Source organism: Lampetra planeri, chromosome 79 (genome assembly GCF_965212315.1).
Source record: "Lampetra planeri chromosome 79, kcLamPlan1.2.h2, whole genome shotgun sequence".
Lineage (NCBI taxonomy): Eukaryota > Metazoa > Chordata > Hyperoartia > Petromyzontiformes > Petromyzontidae > Lampetra > Lampetra planeri.
Window position 1 is genome coordinate 278,067 of NC_136184.1, and position 21,855 is coordinate 299,921.

At 46.4% G+C, this 21,855-nt stretch overlaps 1 protein-coding gene across 11 annotated transcripts in view; it reads left to right on the top strand.

The window, feature by feature from the left end:
- LOC144738251 (ribonuclease inhibitor-like) overlaps positions 1-21,855 on the top strand; it is a 112,195-nt gene that overhangs the window by 21,802 nt on the left and 68,538 nt on the right. For 2 of the 11 annotated variants that reach the window (XR_013589193.1, XM_078621241.1), the window contains exons 4-10: positions 525-660; positions 8,927-9,005; positions 13,300-13,502; positions 16,778-17,163; positions 17,426-17,809; positions 18,069-18,452; positions 20,113-21,787. Coding sequence is in view for 10 of the 11 variants with exons in the window: in XM_078621241.1 (XP_078477367.1) it covers positions 16,797-17,163; positions 17,426-17,809; positions 18,069-18,452; positions 20,113-21,787 (2,810 nt within the window). In the remaining variant the exon portion in view is untranslated. The remainder of the gene's footprint in view (positions 1-524; positions 661-8,926; positions 9,006-13,299; positions 13,503-16,777; positions 17,164-17,425; positions 17,810-18,068; positions 18,453-20,112; positions 21,788-21,855) is intronic. The other 9 variants (XM_078621246.1, XM_078621247.1, XM_078621249.1 and 6 more) reach the window with 9 other exon arrangements.

Below are 21,855 nucleotides of genomic sequence, written 5' to 3' on the forward strand. Positions count from 1 at the left end.
TAATAGACTAAATCACAAGAAGAATAAAAACAAATTCCATACAAAACAAAATTGCATTATAATAAATTACTGTCTAAGGCATATTAAAAAATACACCTGTAAATAATCTTAAAAGCAAGTTTAGAAAGGTGAGTTTTTATATTTAACTTAAACTTGCTTAATGATTTTAATTTGTAGCTTTCGTGACTGCAGGAATTAATCTTTGGTTCTTTCAGTAAAGTCACGTATAAAGATAAAATAATAAATTAAATAATAGCATACGACGTTGCTATTTATTTTATACCTGATGATGATTGCTTGTGTTGCAATCGAAACGTCGTATGCTATTGCTTAATGATTGTGAAGCCCTGGCAAATGATAATTGAAAAATGAATTAATAAATCATCAAATGTAACACCGCACATAAATAAAAACAGTGCTTGCAGGAATCACCCTTCCACACCCACCCTTCCACCCTTTCACCCACCCCTCCCCTAACCCCTCCCCCACTCACCCCTCTTCTCTCCTTTCTGCTGCTACTGGAGGAGACTTCTTGATGCCACTGCTGGCGTCAGGGCCTGAGACTGAGAAAGCAGCGGAGGAGGCGACACGGGGAGCGGGGCAGCGTCTGCGCGTGTCAGGGGCAAGAGACGCGGGGCGACTCGACACTTCACAGCGTGGGTGAGTGTGGGGAGTTTGTGGTGCGTGGGGGACGGTGGGTGGTGTGGTCCAGACTATAAACCGCCTGTTTAGGCTACACAGCAGATTTTTTTAATTGGTGCATAAATATCTGTGTGTGCGTGAAAGATGGTGTAGCACGGATGAGTGTGTGTGCAGTGTCTCATGAGCGAGGTCACTGTGTGTGTGTGTAACTAAAATGAGTATCTGGGGCTGTGTGTAAACATCACACATTGGGGAGACAAAGGCGGTCCCACGTGGTTCTGAACACCCACCCCATCGTGTGCCATTCCGGCATTTAATAGGGGCTCAATAAGAGTACTGCCCCGCCAGTCTGTGGAGCTACATGGGGGATGTTTGTGCTGGAGCTCCTACTGTAGGCGTAGACGACGCGCGACCGTGGATCCTCTGTAGGGAGCGCGCGTCTGCTGTGGGCAGCGTGGAGCTGCACGGGCCAGACACTGACGTAGAGATTTACATAGCGAGTCACGAGATAGGCGCTGGAAAGCAATCGCGCTGAAGTGTGAGGATGGGTTGATGAAGCGAGCACCACCTTGGTGTGCTTGGCTTGTATGTTCAGTTGTGATTAATCATTTTAATCCACCATGTCATGGAAGTTTTCCGTTTTTTTGTTATCCTTAATTGCACTTTTTTCTTTTTAGATTTAAAGCTTTCGTGACTGCAGGGATTCATCTTCTTGGTTCTTTCGGTAAAGTCACGTAGAAGGGAAGTAATAAAATAATAAAAATAAAACATAATAAATAATTCTCACGACGTTTCGGCTACAACGCAAGCAGCCTTCTTCAGGTGAAGAATGAGACACTACCAAGCTAGGAGCTTATATATATACGCTGAGTTGGAGGTGCAAGAAGAGCGCCTTAACAAAAAGAATGTGCATCTGAAGAGGAATTTAGCATATTCATGGGAAATGCGTAGGAGGTGGGCGGGGGGGTTTCAAAGTCATATTATGCCCATGCATTATGCAGGATCAGAAGCACCAAGGGAGGGTGCAGGGAGTAGCATTAACAAAGGAAAGGAATGTTAATAGTATGTAGCTGCAGTTACGAAACAACCACGTAGAAAATTCAACCGCATTAATTGATCAGACCAAACAGTTCTCGTTGAAACCTTCTGCAGCCAGGCCACCAAGATTATACGGCTTGCCAAAGATACATAAAGAAGATACACCTCTTCGTCCCATTGTCTCTACTATCAACTCCCCCACCTATAAATTGACTCGTTTTTTGTCTGAAATCCTACGGCCTTTCACTGGAAAAACCACCTCTGCGGTACTAAACTCTACTGACCTGGTATCGACAATCAAGGGGATTGCCCTGTCCCCAGACGACCTGCTTGTCAGTTTTGATGTGGTTTCCTTATTCACCAAGGTTCCTGTACCTGACACCATCGCAATCATTGAAGACTTGGTTCATCAAGGACTGAATGCTGGGGTACCCCCCCTGGTGAGACACTGCTTAACCAATACATACTTCACCTGGAATGGAACTTTCTACAAGCAAACTGAGGGCACCCCAGTGGGCTCCCCCCTATCTCCGGTTGTAGCCAACATCTTCATGGAGAAATTTGAGACGGACGCCATCCAGACTGCCACTCTACGCCCGACCTTATGGAAGAGGTACGTAGATGACACTTTTGTCATCTGGCCACATGGACGGCCTGCTCTAGACCAATTTCACGACCACATCAATTCCATACACCCAGCCATCAGATTCACCATGGAAGTCGAAAAAGATGGCAAGCTACCCTTTTTGGATGTCCTAATCAAAAGGAGACCTGATGGTTCAATGAGCCACTCTGTCTACAGGAAAACCACCCATACGGATGCTTACCTAAAACCGGATTCCCACCACCATCCATCCCAGAAGAATTCCCTCATCAAGACTCTATATCATAGAGCCCAATGCATCTCCGACCAGGAACACATTTCCAGTGAACTCAAACACGTACGCCAAGCTCTTAAGGCTAATGGTTACTCCGACTACACAATCCGCAAAGCCATCACTCCAACCATCAAGAAGGATCCTGTTGAGGAGCCTTTCAAGACCATCACCTTACCCTACATTGCTGGGGTCACAAAAAAGATCTCCAAAATCCTGATTAAACACAAGATCCAGGTCCGATTCAACACAGTACATAAAATCCGTGATCTGGTACCGTCTGTAAAAGATGTGGTTCCAGACATACAGTACCCTGGCGTCTACAAACTAAGTTGCCTCTGTGGTAGCAGTTACATTGGGGAAACCAAACGACATGTCTCGGACCGCATCCGTGAACATAAAGCAGACCTGAAACACGGTAGGACAAACACCTCAGCCGTGGCAGATCACTGTTACAACTCAGTGGGCTCACATGACATTGACTTCTCCAAGACAGAGGTTCTCTGCAAGCCATCTGGCTATCATGAGAGATTCGTTCATGAGGCGATCCACATATACAAACACAGAGACAATTTTAACCGAGAAGATGGATTCTGGCTTAGCAATCATTGGAAGGACGTAATAAACCATTTCGGATCTTAACTGATTGTGTTCACGTTTACGGTGACTTTCAGACCGCGTTTCCACTCACTGGCATTGTATTCTCCGCAGGGAATGGATTCTTTGCTCCGCTGCAAGTTTTTTTTCCCCCCACGACTCACCCATTGACACGACGGTCAATGGTACAGTGTATAATAACAAATAGTATAACATTTATATGCTTAATACAATGTACAAAGTAATATATAGTATCGTAATTGTATAGTAAACATATAGCAGTGTGATACACATTAAGGTGGGTAGGTTAATACATAGTGTTATATTAAAATGTATAAGGTATAGCGTGGCTTATAGCTATACAGTATGTAATTTAATGTTGGGTTTATCTATGGCAGTATATAATACGGTGTATGCTCGTGTGATGTAAGAGAATAAAGTTTAGATGGAAGCATATTATATAATTTTTACGACGTAGAATTGTAATGTATTACTTGCTGTGAGTAACTCAGCTTATTGTAGAGTATAGTAAGTATACTGATGGTGCTATGCAGTTTATACTTTAGTTTTTTATGTAGTTTATACTTTAGTTTTCTACGTGGTTGTTTAGTAACTGCAGCTACATACTATTAACATTCATTCCTTTGTTAATGCTACTCCCTGCACCCTCCCTTGGTGCTTCTGATCCTGCATAATGCATGGGCATAATATGACTTTGAAACCCCCCCGCCCACCTCCTACGCATTTCCCATGAATATGCTAAATTCCTCTTCATATGCACATTCTTTTTGTTAAGGCGCTCTTCTTGCACCACCAACTCAGCGTATATATAAGCACCTAGCTTGGTAGTGTCTCATTCTTCACCTGAAGACGGCTGCTTGCGTTGTAGCCGAAACGTCGTGATAATTATTTTATTATGTTTTATTTTTATTATTTTATTACTTCCCTTCTACGTGACTTTACCGAAAGAACCAAGAAGATGCACTTTTTCCTTTAATTCAATAAAATATTTCACCTGCAAATTCTATTGAGATTGAATGTCTCATGCGCAAGCATCATGCTAATTTCTCTGCTCCAGCAGCTGCCCCAGCAGACCCACCTCTCTGCCCACCCACCCTCCCCTCTCTCTATTTAAGGCCTCGACACAGAGGCATTGGGTCTCTGTGTGTCTATGTTGTGTTTCTCTCTCTGTGTCTCTGTGTTGTCTCTCTGTTTGTGTGTCTCCGTGTCTGTGTTTTGTCTCTCTATCAAATTTAGTTCTACTTCATGACGGTTGCTTGTGTTGCAATCGAAACGTCGTATTATATTATTTAATTTATTTTCTTTCTACGTGACTTTACCGAAATAACCAAAGAGTACCATCATTTGAAGCCTAGGCAGCTTCTCAAAAATAACTTCATAGCTCCAGTGAGCTTTACCTGATGAATACACAAAAAATATTCACTCCTCTCCTTTAGCCTTGCTCTCCAATCGCCCCTCTCATCGTTGTCTACTCCCCTCCGTCCTCTCTGCCCAGCAACTAAGGGAGTTTTTCGTCAAACTTGACTCATTATCAGGGCACTTATTCTTCCCTTCTGGCACAATTCTCTGAGCCTGTCTCTCACCATCCACCCACTTCTCCTGTGCCCATGACTGTGTGTTCTCTCTGTATGGATATATGCAGTCTATGCACGCCTCCTTGTTCCCCATGATGCTTGTCTGATTGTTCTACACTGAATTTTTTTATTCAGATATATTCGAGATGCTCTGTAAATGCACTCGCCATTGTATTATTTTCCACTCTGTTCCATCCACTGCCTGTGTGTGACAAGGCAGGACGGGCAACATTCCGAGCTTGACGCTAATTGAGTTGTTGCGCCTTGGGCGTAAACAGCTATGGGTGTCCATTTGTCAGTTGTTATTTTTCTCTCAAATATTGTAGATGTGTGTGCTGTATGAGAGAGCTCGTGACTGAGACCACGCTCCCTATCCCTCCCATGACATTCTCCCCTCGTACTATTTGACTGCTCAGCAGATCAGCAGAAAATTTCAGTCAACTCTGCATGTCAAGACTTTCTCGAGGCGAATTTTTGCTGGTCAAATCCAGAAGAGTGCGGAGAAGTATGGTCCAACAACCTTTACGACCGCGACGGCATGGGGAGGACTGCCTGCAGCAGTGCATTTGAAAATATTTAATTATTGTTGTTGGAAGAAGGAAGTCACTGATGTATAATATCTCGTTTAAAAATTACAACCAACACCACCAACAGTATAAACAGCACCATAAAAAATTATAACCGCAATGAATGATTCTGAATATCGTTTTTAATTTCCATTTGTGTGCTTTACTTTTTTTTACCATCCGAAGTATATTCCCCATCATAGACACTATAGCAACCATTCATGCTGTCTAACAAGTAACAATTTTCATTTTAAAAAATCCTTATTCATGTTTGTGTGGGGCTATGGAAGTAAAATTTACTGTAATTGAAAGGTTGGATCCTGCATAGGAAAGATATCTAAATTTAAAAGGTTAACATGACTAAAGCTACGGATTGCATGTGCTCTTTAGAGCGGTATGACGCAGAGCGATTTTGCAACTGGTAGTATAATATATATATATAAAATCGCATGTCTGTCTGTCTGTGTGTGTGTCGCCGGACCATACGCACTTTCATTGGACGGCGGTTGCCCCTGGCAACGGGTAGCGACGCCTTTGGCGCTTTCATTGGACGGCGGTTGCCCCCGCCAACGGGTAGCGACGCCTTCGCCGCGGGCTGCAGTTTCATTGGACGCCCATTGCCCCTGGCAACGGGTAGCCACGCCTTCGCCGCTTTCATTGGACGGCGGTTGCCCCTGGCAACGGGTAGCGACGCCTTCGGCGTGGGGTGGACGCCATTTTTAATTCCCGTTAAAAATATGCGCACGCATTTGTGCTATAAACTCGATATACCCAGCGTTGCCCGGGGGGAAAATAAATTTTAAATCTTATGAAAACTTTCAAACATTACATACCAATGAAAAAACAACTGTGTAATTACTTTTAAACCCGACGCGCCAAGAATGGATTCTGTGAATCGCGCAAAGGAATCGAAGGTTCTAGATTCCTTTAGATTCGGACGATTCCCGTTTACTATAAGTTGGTTAAAGTCGATATAAACTGCTACGAACGGGAAATATCCGGCCTTTACCGGGGCAAAAATGTAATTAAAAACTCATGTAAAAATAAAAAAACAATGAAATAACAATGAAAATGAAACTCTATCATTCAAAATGTAAACCCCCAACATACCAGGAATCGATTCTTTGAATCGCACAAAGGACTAATCGAAGGTTGTAAATTACTTTACGATCGCGCTTCCTGTTTATTATAAGTTGCTTATAGAGTTGATATAAACTGCTACGAATGGGAAATATCCGGCGTTGACTGGGGCAAAAATATAATGGTGAGGGCGGTTGTGAGTGGCGATTGTGAGTGGTGATTAGTGAGTGGTGAGGGGAGGTTGAGTGGTGAGGGAGAGTGGTGAGGGTGAGTGGTGAGGGTGAGTGTTGAGGGTGAGTGGTGAGTGCTGATTGGTGAGGATGAGTGGTGAGGGTGAGTGGTGAGTGGTGATTGGTGAGGGTGTGATTGGTGAGGATGAGTGGTGAGGGAGAGTGGTGAGGGAGAGTGGTGAGGGTGTGATTGGTGAGGATGAGTGGTGAGGGAGAGTGGTGATGGTCAATGGTGAGGGTGAGTGGTGAGTGGTGAGGGTGAGTGGTGAGTGGTGATTGGTGAGGGTGTGATTGGTGAGGGAGAGTGGTGAGGGTGAGTGGTGAGTGGTGAGGGTGAGTGTTGAGGGTGAGTGGTGAGTGGTGATTGGTGAGCGTGTCATTGGTGAGGATGAGTGGTGAGGGAGAGTGGTGAGGGAAAGTGGTGAGGGTGAATGGTGAGGGTGAGTGTTGAGGGTGAGTGGTGAGTGGTGATTGGTGAGGGTGTGATTGGTGAGGATGAGTGGTGAGGGAGAGTGGTGAGGGTGAATGGTGAGGGTGAGTGGTGAGGGTGAGTGGTGAGTGGTGATTGGTGAGGGTGTGATTGGTGAGGATGGGTGGTGAGGGAGAGTGGTGAGGGTGTGATTGGTGAGGATGAGTGGTGAGGGTGAGTTGTGAGGGTGAGTGGTGAGTGGTGATTGGTGAGGGTGTGATTGGTGAGGATGAGTGGTGAGGGAGAGTGGTGAGGGTGAATGGTGAGGGTGAGTGGTGAGTGGTGAGGGTGTGTATATATGTGAGGTTATTAAGAAATATATTTATCACTCGGGCAACGCCGGGTACTTATGCTAGTTATTTCTAAAGTGAGAGGAGTGCAATATCATGCACCTCACTCGACAAACTGGACTAGTTAATTAAACATCTGCGCAACAAATATGTTGGTTTGTTTTCAGTTTACATTTTAACGTTTTTTTTTCTTGAACCGTGAATAAAACCGGTTAACCAGATTTGCGCACGGGTAACGTGATTAGGAGCCACACCATCTGGGTGTTTACGCTCCCCCTAACGGGGGCTGTTTAGGGTTTGTCGGGTCCCTTTCCCTCCTAAGGGTAGCGCTAAAGATCGGGAGAGGAGTATTAGAGGGGGGGGGGGAAGGGGGGGTATTCGTGACAGGGGGGTTAGAATCAAATCAATGAATAGGAATTCATTGATTTGATTCAAATGATTACTAATCTACAACTCGCATCGTAACAATAGCCTGATTACTAATCTAGTATATAATTACAATCACTCCCCCCTTGAATCTTTGCACCTGATGAGTTAATGAGTTAATGATGACGTCACCCTGCTGCTGCTCTATATAAGAACGGGAGAAACAGCAGCGCCTCACCATTCTGGCGAATTGCCCGATGATGCTGGATGCAATTACCAGCGAAACGTCGTACTCAAATTGTAAATGTTGTGGCTTCAACACACCGGTGGGCTAAAGCAGTGAACTATTTGTCTTTTGTCAACGTGACACATTTTTTACTGATTGGCCGTGTCGGGTGGTGGAGGGTTACGACACATTTATAAATAACGCGATCTAAACCCAAAAACGTTGATTATGAATGAATAGGAAAATAAAAGAATATTAAGAAAAACATAAGTGTGGAACCTGCCTCTGCCTTTATCCCTCCTGGGGACCACTGTCGTTCAGAGTGTGGTAGAGTGGTGTGATTCCTGTCACCCATTCCTCCTCTCCACCCCACGCCCACTGGTTCTGTTTTTTCCTCATTACGTCCAGGTGTTTCTTGTGGGCATTTAGGGCAGTCTGGGAAGGAGTTAGAGAATTTAAATTTCAATGGGAGCGATCTAGAACCAGCTGCCCATACTTACCATATCTCTGCCCCCCCTTTTTGGGGGGGCGGGGATGAGATGTCATACCCCAGCAGTGCTTCCCACAGTTTCTTGGCTTTTAGTCTGGCCCGCTCTTCGCCCGAGTCGAGGAGATGGCACGCCTCTGCTCGTTTGTACGTCTTTATTTGTCTCCACGAGCCAGTCTATTATGGGGTGGGTGCTCAGGGGAAAAATTTTGGTTTGGGCCTTGTTGATGGCGTTCCTTAATGTGTAGATACTTGTAGAAGTGTGACTGTGGGACATCGTGCCATGCCTGTATCTGATGGAAATAATAAATGTTCTCTTCTTCAGTCAACAGGTCCCCTATCTTGTCAATATTAGCAGATGTTCCATGCTAGCCAATTAATTAATTTACTCTCTATTTTAAGGGATGCGTTGCCCCATACTATCGATGCACAGAGGGATATAATGGGATCTGTCGATCTTTGCAGACTCCGAGGATGGTGGAAAGGTCCAGTGTGGCTTGAAGCCCCGTGGTTTATCTTTGGAGAGTGCGAGAGAACAATCCCGGTGAGCGACTAAAGACTGATGGAACATGCTTCCCACTTGTTCCATATCCCCCTCTTTTCCGAGTTAATCCAGTGTTTAATGTTCAGTGTTATCCTTAATGCATATCGGCAAGTGGTTATTTGATTGGGAATCCCATTAGAAATCTCGGAGAGGCTTTACGCATGTATGTATGTTAAACTTCTTCTGCAACGTACGTAGCCAACCTTGCCAATCAACTAATCTTGTGGTAGAGAATGGCAGAACAAGAGTTTCCACCGAGCATCTTCTGGAAACCGCTCAGGGTGGTCTTACTATTCGTACCCACGAGGGACCACACTGCCCCACACTCTCTGCTGGGAGATCGGTACTCATCACATGGTAAAAAAAAAAACACGTCACAATATTTTATCTATGTATAAAAGTTAGTAGTTTTGTGGGTGTGTGTATTTGTCTCATGGTACTCACATCCAAAATGTAATGCCGTTTCTTTTCGGCCTGTTGGTTTGCCAAAACAAAATTCACAATCGGGGATGTTAACACAAATTATTGTTTTCCATTTAAAACATATTTTAAAGTTTCATTACCATAGAGTAAAATAATTTCTCCGCAATTCCTGTTGTGAAAACCCACGGAGAGGGAAGCCATAATCAACAACAGGTGGGATTTGATTCCATATTTAACAATTTTACAAATAAAACGATTGACATTAGCAAAATGGTAAAGTCTAACGTATTTTAGCAGGAACATTGCTAATTTAAAAGTCACCGTTTTTGTTGTTCAAATTAACTCTTGGCTTCTACCTCCCTGTTCACAGAGATTGTAAAAAGAGGCTGAAGTCTGTTACTCACGCCCAGTCCATCGACGGAGCGATAGACCCCCCCCCCCACTGTCCCCTTCATCCCGTGGTGTTGCCTATGCGACTCGTCGTTATATAAAAGCCTGAGTTCACGTCAATTGAACCGAAACCTCTGTTTAATAATAATACATCAGATAAGTTAGGGAGAGGGTCCGCGATTGCGTGTGTCAGGGACAAAAGAGGCAAGTGACTCAACACTTCACAGCGTGGGTGAGTGTAGGGAGTTTGTGATGTGGGGTAGGGGGGTGAGGTTAGGGGGCTATAATCACAGCCTGGGGCAAGTGGTGTTAGCGAGCGCCTATAATAGCCAGCATGGGGGACGATGGGTGGTGTGGTCCAGACTGTAAACCGCCTGTGTAGGCAACACGAGGGATTTTTTGTTTGTGTATCAATGTCTGTGTGTGTGGAAGATGGTGTAGCAGCGGATGCGAGCCCATGTCCTTGACACCAGGACCTACCGTGGAGCTGATCTGCCCTCTGACCATCGACTAGTCATCTGTAAGATGCGCCTGCCATTCTTCCACTCCGGTGGTGGGTGTACACCCAGGATCCCATTCCAACCAAAAGTGGCCTGGTCTCAGTTAGCTGATGAAAGTTGCAAGCGAGAATTTCATCATCGCCTGCAGCTGGGGTTGGCATCGTCCCCCACTCCACCTGATGTCGAGGGTAAATGGGCGAGGTTTAAGACTGTGACTCATGCAGCTGCAATGGCTGCTTTGGGTACGCGGTCCAGACCTCCCCAGAAACCCTGGCTGACAGAGGAGGTGTTCAGGTTAATTGAGAAAAAGCGACAGGCCCACTCTCATCGCCTACAGCATCCCACGTCAGAGAATGAGGAGGTTTACCGCAGCCTTCGCTCGGAGGTTCGGAGAGCCGTAAGGCGCTGTAAGGATGGGTGGTGGTCGCGGGTTGCTGAGGAGATGGAGTCTGCCTCAGTGGCCCGCGATCACAAATCACTATTTAACTCCATCAAAAAAGTAACCTGCAGCGCCACACCTATTACCATCATTAGAGGAAAAAACGGTGATCCAATCTCCGACCCCCAGGAACAGGTTTGCAGATTTGCTGAGCATTTCTGTGAGGTCCTGGGGGAGGGAAAATCTCTCAGCCAGGAAAACATCATGGCACAAAGTGGGGATAACCCTGCTGAGGCTGCGGTGCCTCAAATATTGGAAGAGGTCACCCCCTGTGAGTGGCTGGCTGAGGTACCAGCTGTTAAGGAAGTACTGAGGGCGATCCGGAGTCTGAGACCAGGGAAGGCACCGGGCAGAGATGATCTCCCAAGCGAAATGCTGAGGGAGGGTGGCGTTTGTGCACAGACTGCCCTATATGACATCATAACAACAGTCTGGACCACTGGACGAGTTCCGCAGGACTGGAAGGATGCCCTGGTGGTCCCCCTCTTTAAGAAGGGGGACCGTACCGACTCTAACAACTACAGGGGCATCTCACTCCTCAGTGTGCCGGGTAAGGTCCTGGCAAGGATTATTCAACATCGCCTTGCTAGGCACGCTGAGGAGAGGCTTGCGGAGCCCCAATGCGGTTTCAGGAAAGGGCGGTCCTGCACAGATGCCATATTTTCTGTCCGTCTGCTACAGCAGAGGTGTAGGGAATTCCAAAAAGACCTACATCTCTGCTTTATTGACCTGGTCAAGGCCTATGATACCATCAGTAGGACTGGGCTCTGGGTTGTTCTTCGTGCTTTCGGAGTCCCTGACCCTCTGCTCACGATCATTAAGGACCTTCATGATGGTGAGCGGGCCCGGGTAAAACTACGTGGCCGGGAGTCGGAGCCTTTCCCTGTACACCTTGGGGTGCGACAGGGATGTCCTCTGGCTCCCACATTATTTAACATCTATTTCGACTGCGTAGTTCGTGAAGCCTTCAATAGCTGTTCCGGGGGAATTTCCATTTGGTACAGATATAATGGGAGGCTGATCGACGCCCGGGTGCGATCAAGGAATGGCTCCCTATTGGTCAACCACGTTATGTATGCCGATGATTTGGTAATAGCTGCTCATTCAGAAGAGGAGTTGGAGACGCTGCTGCTGAGACTGGAGCGTGCCACTAAGAGGTGGGGCCTTACCATCAGCCCCACCAAAACTAAGCACCTGCCTGGGTATTTTGTACCATCGGACACTCCACCCCCACAACTCCCAATTGGTGATGGGGCAGTTGTGGAGAGAGTGGAGAGTTTCCCATACCTGGGCAGTGTGCTTATGACCGGCTCCAGTTTATCAGCAGAGGTCTCACTCCGAATCAGTCGAGCGGCATTATCTTTTCATCGGTTGCGTAACGCTGTGTGGAAGCTACCTGGTCTGTCGCTCCGCACGAAGCTTCAGGTCTTCTCGGCCACGGTCATTCCCTCCCTTCTCTATGCTTGCGAAACGTGGACCCCCCTAGTGGAGCATCTTCACCGGTTGGAAACATTTAGGCTGGCCTGCCTACGATCCATCCTGGGTTTAACCAGGCTGGATTGTGTGAGGAGCTCACAAGTCCTTGAAAGATCTGGGCAAAGTCCCATCAGTGAGCTCCTCCAGCAGGCAAGGCTGCGTTGGCTGGGTCATGTAGCCCGCATGCCCAGCCACCGCATGCCTAAACAGCTTTTGTTCGGCCGGATCGAGGGGGCTAAACGGGCGCGGCACGGGCTAGAGAAGAGATGGAGTGATGTGGTACAGGAGGACGTGGAGCTGAGTGGACTTGCCGATGACTGGTACCAGCGGTGTCAAGATCGGCCTCTGTGGAGGAGGCTCGTGAAAGACGCTACTGGGCAGTTGGAGGCAGTCGCCCTCCAACAACAACGGAGGGCGGAGGAGCGACGCTCACAACAACGAGCGGAGCGCCGGGTGGCTAAAGCACAGCAAGTTGGTACAGTAGGGGGCACAGGTGGTGCATCAGCCAGTCATCTCGGTCATCTCGGTCAGTCGACCCGTGGCACCTGGGTCTGCCCCGTGACCTCCTGCCAGCGGGCGTTCGACACTTCACGTGGCCTCAAGGTGCACATGGCCTGGCACAAGCGTCGTGGTGACGTCACCGCCACTTAGTGGCGAATGGCGGTTGTTGTTGTTGTTGTAGCACGGGTGGTCAGTGTGTGTGTGTGTGACTCAAATGAGTACCTGGGGCGGTGTGTAAACATCATACATTGGGGAGACACAGGCGGTCCGGTGTAGTTCTGATCACCTAACCCGGCATGTACCTTGCTGACCTTTATAGGGGCTCAATAACAGCACTTGCCCCACCAGTCTGTGAAGCTACATGGGGGGGTGTTTGTGTTCCATCATCATGGCTTGGTTTCGCGAACGAAGATCTAGGAAGGACTTCCACGTCTTCTGCAGGCACGCTGGTGGCTGAAGAGGCCTATGCGGGACAAGCAGGTCCTGCCACAACAGCTGCAAGTATAGGTCTGATCTGGGATGGGTGCTGAGGGATCATGGTTCCTCCTCCTTTTGTCCTCCATAGGGCCCTGCGGGTATCTTCGAAGAAGGAGGTGGCCTGGTGGACTGTGTGCCGCCAGGAGTTGCGATCAGCTGCTTGTGTTGCCCACTGATGGTGATCGATGCAGCAAGCAGCGAGGGACTTCTTCAGGGAGTCTTTGTATCGCTTTCGTGGTGCCCCTATGTCGCGATGGCCAGAGGACAGTTCCCCATACAGCACAATCTTAGGTAAGCGGTGGTTCTCCATCCTGGCGATGTGCCCTGCCCAACGAAGCTGTGTCTTGAGGACCATGGCCTCGATGCTGATGACCTCCGCTGACTCGAGGACGTGTTTGTGTTAGAGCTCGTGTTATAGGCGTAGAAGATGCGCGACTGTGGATCCTCTGTAGGGAGCGCGCGTATGCTGTGGGTAGCGTGGAGCTGCACGAGCGAACACCGACGCAGCGATTTCCATAGAGTCACGACGTATGTGCTGGAAAACAATGGCACTGAAGTGTGAAGATTCATGGATAAAGCGAACACCACCATGGTGTGCTTGGCCTGTACGTTCAGTTCTGATTCATCATTTTAATCCATTATATCTTCCACCTGTCCACCGTGTCGTTGCACTTTCCAATTGATCTATTTTTCTTCATTGCACTGTCATTTTTTAAATTATATATTTCACCTGGAAATTCCATTGAGATTGAATTCTCATGCGCGGGGATGCCCAGGGCATATGGGGTGGAGCAGTTGCACAGCGCTTAGCGCACTGCACTACGAACCCATGGCCGAATATCAGAGGCGAGTGACAAATGAATCGGTCCTGGCGCCCTCGCTTCACCAACCTGCACTGGCCAGTGTGGTGAAGTATCACAAAACAAAACAAGCAACTACGACCGACAGGGAATAGGGTGCCCATTATCTAGCAGGGCTTTACTTTATTATCATATCCAGGTCTGGTTGTGGATGTGATTATTTGTCTATAGTTGTCTCTTTGTTGCATATGTAATGGGTTCCGGAGACACTTGTAGAGGTAACTTTATTACAATACAACACTCCAACAGTCCTGATACTCTGTTACAGCCTAGGTACACAGCCTAGATACACTACTCTGGCTACGCTCTGGGGTCCTCCGGCTACAATTACCCGAGGGGAGGCTAATTGACCCGACCCAGCCAAGGTGCGGGTCTGGACTCTGGCTTCCTCAGAACTCGCCCTTACAAGGACGTAGAGCCGGGAGTCCCAGAGTCCCACCACCGGCCCTCACAGCGTCCCGGCCCTTACAAGGACAAGTGGGACGAGGGGGGTCCAGGGTCCTAGGCTGGCTGGCGGGTCTTGGGTCTTGAGCTGCGACTGGCCCCGATGGGCCAGGGAGCTGCTCTTTTATGCCTCGTCCCCAACGAGGGGTGGGGTTGTGTGCGCCCCCAGATATCCCACAGAGCACACACAGCCCCCCCGTTGGTGGCGCCAAGGGGCTTATGCGTCTGGGTTGCCTGGGATCCTAGTGCCTGGCCTTGAGGCGTATCTGTCTAGGATCCCAGAGCCCCCAGCAGCCCCTCTCCTCTTGGCCTGGCACAGTGGCCCCTCTTATGGCACTACACATATACGACTTGGCGAGATGTTCCCTGCTTCATTCTGGTGCATTTACTGTTTTTTTCAATGCTGGTGTTTGTCACGTGAGGTCAAAAACAAAGAAAAGATTTTATTTACCAAGTAAAATCCACTAAAGAATGGCTCACTTGCGTTTACGAACATGAATTCTAGATTTGAAGCTTTCGTGACTGCAAGGATTCATATTCTTAGGTTTTTTCGGTAAAGTCACGTAGGTAAAACATTAAATTAATGTTTTACCTACGTGACTTTACCGAAAAAACCTAAGTTTACGAACATGGTGTACAAAACTTGTTATAGTCTTATGCTCTCCTTGCTGTTGTAAATGCATGTGGTGCATGCTCACTGACGGAGCTGCTTCATTATTATTGATACTAATAAGGATTTCTTTTCATTCATTTATTATGTAAAACAAAACACGTTCCTTCGGAGTGGGCAGGTAGGAACTTGGTTGGACAGCGCATTCGTGCACGACAGCCAGACAACTCATACCTGGTGGGCAGTGTGGAACCTGTTGTTCCTACCTGTATAAAAGATAACTTGACTTGAGGTAGCCACGCAGCCAGCCAGGTAGCCAGGCAGCCAGCCAGGTAGCCAGGCAGCCAGCCAGGTAGCCAGGCAGCCAGCCAGGTAGCCAGGCAGCCAGCCAGGTAGCCAGCCCCCTTAACTATCGGCCCCTCCTCCTTGCTTAGGCCCCTCCCATTACCCCCCTACCTTAGGCCCCTCCCCTGACCAACCCCCCATATCCTTAGGCCCCTCCCCTGACCCCCCCCTCCCTTAGGCCCCTCCCCTGACCCCCCCTCCCTTAGGCCCCTCCCCTGACCCTCCTCCCTTAGGCACCTCCCCTCTCCGTACCCGGCAGTAGGTCTCCACCAATCAAAGAGCTGTTTGTAAGGTCTCCACCAATCAAAGAGCTGTGTGTATTATATATTTATTTATGCACGACAGACAGACAGTCAGACAATAAATCCCTGGTGGGCAATGTGGAACATTGTTCCTACCTGTATATAGGGAGGCGTTCATCCAGCGGAGAGAGACAATGGCTGCTAATGCTGTAACGTGCTGCTTATTTTGAAGGACTCTTAAGAGACGGTGTAGGTGGAGATTCAAAGGCATAGGAAGGTGGCTGCATAGACACCTGGACCACTGCTGTCCTGGATAAGTGATTTATTTAACATAATGAACATCACCGTAAAATTGACGCTGCCTCATGTGTGTACTTTAAGTTTTGGCTTCCCCACACAAACACACTGTACCTCTGCAAAGATCATGCTCACTAATTTCCGTGAAGCGTTTGTGACGTCATACCACTGCTAGACAACCTCAGAGCACCCCCTCTACCCATACATTGAGAGCATGTGAGTGCCCACTACATGGGGACCACCCAAGATCAAACCGGGGTTACACCCTCTGCCATTCCACCTCCATCCTAATCGACACTCAACTAGAGGTGACGCTATACCTCGATCATTGCACATCACAGCGCAATTCGCCGTCTGCGTGGCATCACGGTGGTCGTGGCAGTGAGCGCGTGGTGTCAGGCAGCTGCTTAATCTGCTAAACCTGTGTGGTGTTTTGAATTAGGTTTACATTTTACTTTTTTTGTCGTAGTGTTGTGTTCATATGAATGTTCATATGCTTGTACTGAAGAGTGTTTTGAGATGCCTAAGGTGTTTCGATGCTATTTAATGTATTTCCATAAATTCCAATAACAATTTGAAGTTTAAATTACAATTTAAAATATCTCAATGTATTCACAATCAAATACCTAAAGTTACAATTGTACCTAACCGAGACCTCTCAGATTTTAGTAGCACCATTTTATTTTAATAATTATATTTCCTTCCCGTACCTGGCTAAAATTACACTATGCCTACAGGTGACACGTGGTTTGTTTTCATTTTCTTCAGGTGACTCGATGCATTTGTCATGATGGCATCAAAAGTTTCTGCATATGAGATCATTAGAAGCAAGAAAGTGAAACTGCAGGAATACCTCCAGGCGAAGTCTTCAGAAGTGCTTGACCATTTCTATCAAACAGAGATAGTCCTGAAGAATGAATACACGACCCTCAAAAGTGAGAATGACCCCATTGCACGAACACGGCACCTGGTTGACCTGGTGCTCGACAAGGGAGAAGATGTCTGCATGAGATTCCTTAAAGACGTGCTGGTGCCACTGAGATCCGAGATCCCTCTCTTGGATCAGTGGATTTCACAGCATGAGCAGCAGCTCAACGTAATGGGTGTCGATCTGAGAAGAACTGCAGGTAAAGCTATCCCTGGAGCAGCTTCTCGTGAGTAATGGTCATATGCTTGCACTGAAGAGTGTTTTGAGATGCCTAAGGTGTTTCGATGTTATTAACAATCGGAGCTTACATTACAATTTCAATAACTCAATGTATTCACAATTAAATACCTAAAGTCACAATTGTACCTAACCGAGACCTCATATTTTAGTAGCAGCATTTTATTATAATAATAATTGTTTCCTGTACCTGGCTAAAATTACACGACTATGCTTACATGTGACACGTGGTTTGTTTTCATTTTTTTCAGGTGACTCTGCATTTGTCGTGATGGCATCAAAAGATACTGCATATGAGATCATTAGAACCAACAAAGTGAAACTGCAGAAATACCTCCAGGCGAAGTCTTCAGAAGTGCTTGACCATTTATATCAAACAGAGATAGTCCTGAAGAATGAATACACGACCCTCAAAAGTGAGAATGACCCCATTGCACGAACACGGCACCTGGTTGACCTGGTGCTCGACAAGGGAGAAGATGTCTGCATGAGAATCCTTAAAGACGTGCTGGTGCCACTGAGATCCGAGATCCCTCTCTTGGATCAGTGGATTTCACAGCATGAGCAGCAGCTCAACGTAATGGGTGTCGATCTGAGAAGAACTGCAGGTAAAGCTATCCCTGGAGCAGCTTCTCGTGAGTAATGGTCATATGCTTGCACTGAAGAGTGTTTTGAGATGCCTAAGGTGTTTCGATGTTATTAACAATCGGAGCTTACATTACAATTTCAATAACTCAATGTATTCACAATTAAATACCTAAAGTCACAATTGTACCTAACCGAGACCTCATATTTTAGTAGCAGCATTTTATTATAATAATAATTGTTTCCCGTACCTGGCTAAAATTACACTATGCTTACATGTGACACGTGGTTTGTTTTCATTTTCTTCAGGTGACTCTGCATTTGTCGTGATGGCATCAAAAGATACTGCATATGAGATCATTAGAACCAACAAAGTGAAACTGCAGAAATACCTCCAGGCGAAGTCTTCAGAAGTGCGTGACCATTCGCAACAAGCAGGGATAGTCCTGCACAGTGAATACGCATCCCTTAAAAGCGAGAATGACCCCAATGTGCGAACACGGGACCTGGTTGACCTGGTGCTCGAGAAGGGAGAAGATGTGTGCATGATATTCCTTAAAGACGTGCTGGTGCCGCTGCAATCCGAGATCCCTCTCTTGCATCAGTGGATATCACAGCATAAGCAGCAGCTCAACTTGATGGGTGTCGATCTGAGCAGAACTGCGGGTGAAGCCATCCCTGGAGCAGCTTCTCGTGAGTGATGCTAAACTTCACATAGCCATTCGCATGTCTCTGGGCAAGTTTAGGTGAAGGGGAGGAAAGGAGGAATGGATAATGAAAATGTGTGTAAATATAAAAACCTTACATCCACACTGGACCCCAACATTCATTAATTCACCATATCCCACACCTCCCTTTCCTTGGAAAAGACTTAAACATGGTGATTTTCTCCCGCCTCTTCAGACACAGACATTGTATTTAAGCTGGAAGAATATAATGAGCTATGAAGCTCTCTTTCAAGTGTCAAGCCCAAGATGGTTGGCCATGGCTGCAAACCCATCAGCTGCCATGGTCTCCATGACTTCGTACATTCTGGATTCCACCAAGGCCATGTCGTTGAAACTGTTCCCCTATGCAGGGTGAATGACCACCTCTCAAATAATTATGCTTCTAGTTCTTGACTTTTGGGCTGCGTTGGATACCACACACCGCTCCATCCTCTTGAATCGTCATGGCTATGCAGGTCTTGTCTGACAAACTTCTCTTCTGGTTCTGCTTAAACCTCTGAAATTGATTCATATTTTTCCATGCAAGGACTGCCTTCTGTTCAGAAGCCCCAATTCTGTGGTGTTCCACGTGGCACAGTCCTTGGCCATCTGCATTTCTCAGTACAATCTCCTCCTTTTGAGAAATAATTATTCATTTTTATTATCGACTATAACTCATATTTCTAATGACACCCGACCTTATATTGCCATTGACTCATATAAAGGAACCTACTTTCCTCTTACACCCTGACTTGGATTGGTTATAACTTCCTCCAGATAAAATGTAATTTTTAAGCCCTCGACGTTTATAAAAAGTACACTATTTCATGACTCGAAGTATTTGATTACGGAGATATTTAACACTGTCAAAGTTATGAGCCACTGGGTTCAATGTTTCCTTGGGAAGCCGATGGAAGTTGTTGAGCAAATTTGTCATAGGAAATCGCCAGTCTCCCAAATGTAGTGAATGCCACAGTGCTTGCTGATGATGCAGTAGCCAGATTAGTTGAAGTTCAAGTGAACCTACGATGCATCACGTGGGATGCTACGAGTTGTGTGATTCATGTGGCTGTTGTTGTGGTGCACGAGCTGCATCTTCTCTGCCTGCAGAGGACCGTGCCTGGTGTACTGCACTCCACCACAGTGTAGCGCCCGTGCTACGTGGTGTAGGCCAGCTTGAGATGGGAGAGGAAAAACGGCCCAATACCAGTGAAAAATACAAAGTAAAATTCAACATCCTAAACAACAAAAAACAATCATTGTAGGACAAGGCAGCAGTGACTTTTACACACAGATTTATAGAATTAGGTTGTGATGATTTGATGAATGCTAAATTAGGTGATACTATCTTTTTCACATACAAAACAAACAGGACAAGTGGTGGGAACATTTTTTGTCAAGATAAAAATATATTTTACAAAGGTACAGTGTTTATAAAAATTGGATATATGTAGAATACATATCGGGAAAACTTCCACGCAATAATTCATGATGCACATGATGTTGCTACATTATCCATGGTGAACGAATTTGCTATGCTTTTTTAAATTATGTAGTTGATTTCAAACATATTTGTCTGATATATGAATGTTTTTATAGTGTAAATGAAACTAATTTGTTCGTTAATATATTTCTGTTTAATTTAGATAACCCTGGTGATGATTACAGAGAATTCTTGCTGAAGCGGACATCATTAACACAAGACTACAACGCACGACCTGGAGAACCTGCAGTGTTTTTACTGGAGAGGATGGTGAAGCCAATTTTGGTTCTCTACTACCGCCATCAAGAAACCAAGGAGCACGAGTTACTAGCGAGAGGCAAGCAGCACGAGGAGCTGATGAAGAGAGTACAGAGAGAAGGGATGACTTACAAGAAGCTCTTTGATCCCATTGGAAAAAAAACACACCCTCGACTTGTTATTGTAGTGGGGATTCCAGGCAGTGGTAAAACCATGTTGAGCAAATGTATTGTGCACAGCCTGCTGTCAGGTGAGAGAGTGTTTGCACAACGCTTTGAGCACATTGTGCTCATAAGATTCAGGGAGATAAATGATATTGGAGAGGTGTCACTTGCAGAGCTGTTTTCTGTGCTGCACTCATGTTTGGGAAACAAAGCGAATGAGGTTTTCGCAAACCAAGAGAGAACCCTTTTTGTTATGGATGGATTGGACGAGTTTGGAAAGTGCCTTCACTATGCCAATGCTTGCACTGATCCACAGAAGACAGCAACAGTAGAAGCCATCATCGCTGCCCTAGTGAATGGAAACCTCTTGCCCAAGGCCTCGGTCTTGATAACGACCAGACCCATTGCCATGGAACAGCTGAGTGGAGTGAATGTTGATCGAGCTGTTGAAATTTCTGGGTTTTCCAATGAAGATAAAATTGAATTTTTATGCAATTTTTACCAAGATAGGAGTCTAGCAGAAAGGGCACTCAAGCTCCTGCAGGAAAATGAAACGGTGAATACATTGTCCCAGAACCCTTCATTCTGCCATATAGCAGCCATTATACTGAAGGAAAATTTACAAAAGTCTGATCATTCTGAGATTATCCTCAAATCAATGACCGACCTCTTCACACAATACGTCTTTGGGCTCATAAAACACCATGGGCGTGGCAGCCACGGAGTCAAGGAAATTGTATCGTCTCTTGCCAATATGGCTCTGAAGGGGGTTAAACAGAACATCCAGATATTCAGCCAAAAAAATCTAGAAGAGTGTGTTGTTAGTTCTTCTGAACTAGGAAGTACATTCATCAACAAAGTGTTCACATGTGAGGGCATTAAACAAGGGAGTTGTTATTCGTTTTCACACTTGACAATGCAGGAATTCTTTGCAGCTATAGCCGTGCATCTGTCACATTCAACATGGCCAGTGAGTCACATCATCAGAGCTATTGAGAATAGCAAAGATGGAAGGTTTGATGTGTTTCAGAGGTTTTTTTGTGGACTAGCATCAAGCACTCCATGGAAGTTCTTTGAGGGTATGTTGGATCCTCCATCTGCAGATTCTCAAAAAAAAATAATCATGTGGCTCAATCGCAGCATAAAGACTCAGAAGACAGACAAACACAAGCTCATCAGTCTCCTGCACTGTGTGCACGAGCTGCACGACATCAAGTCCCTGAGTGATGCCACTTGGTCCATGACTAAGATAGAACTGGCATTCACAAGGCTGTCCCTGCCAGACTGCGCTGCCATCTCCTGGATCCTGCTGCATCAAGATAAACCTGTGGAGATACTCAACCTGTCAGGCTGTGGCATCGGCACTGAGGAAATGAAGAGGCTTCAGCCTGGACTGCATAGATGTAAAGAGCTATTGTAAGACTGGCACACCTCGCATTCACTACTTCACAAATTGTGTGTGTCCGTGTGTGATATCAACTCGA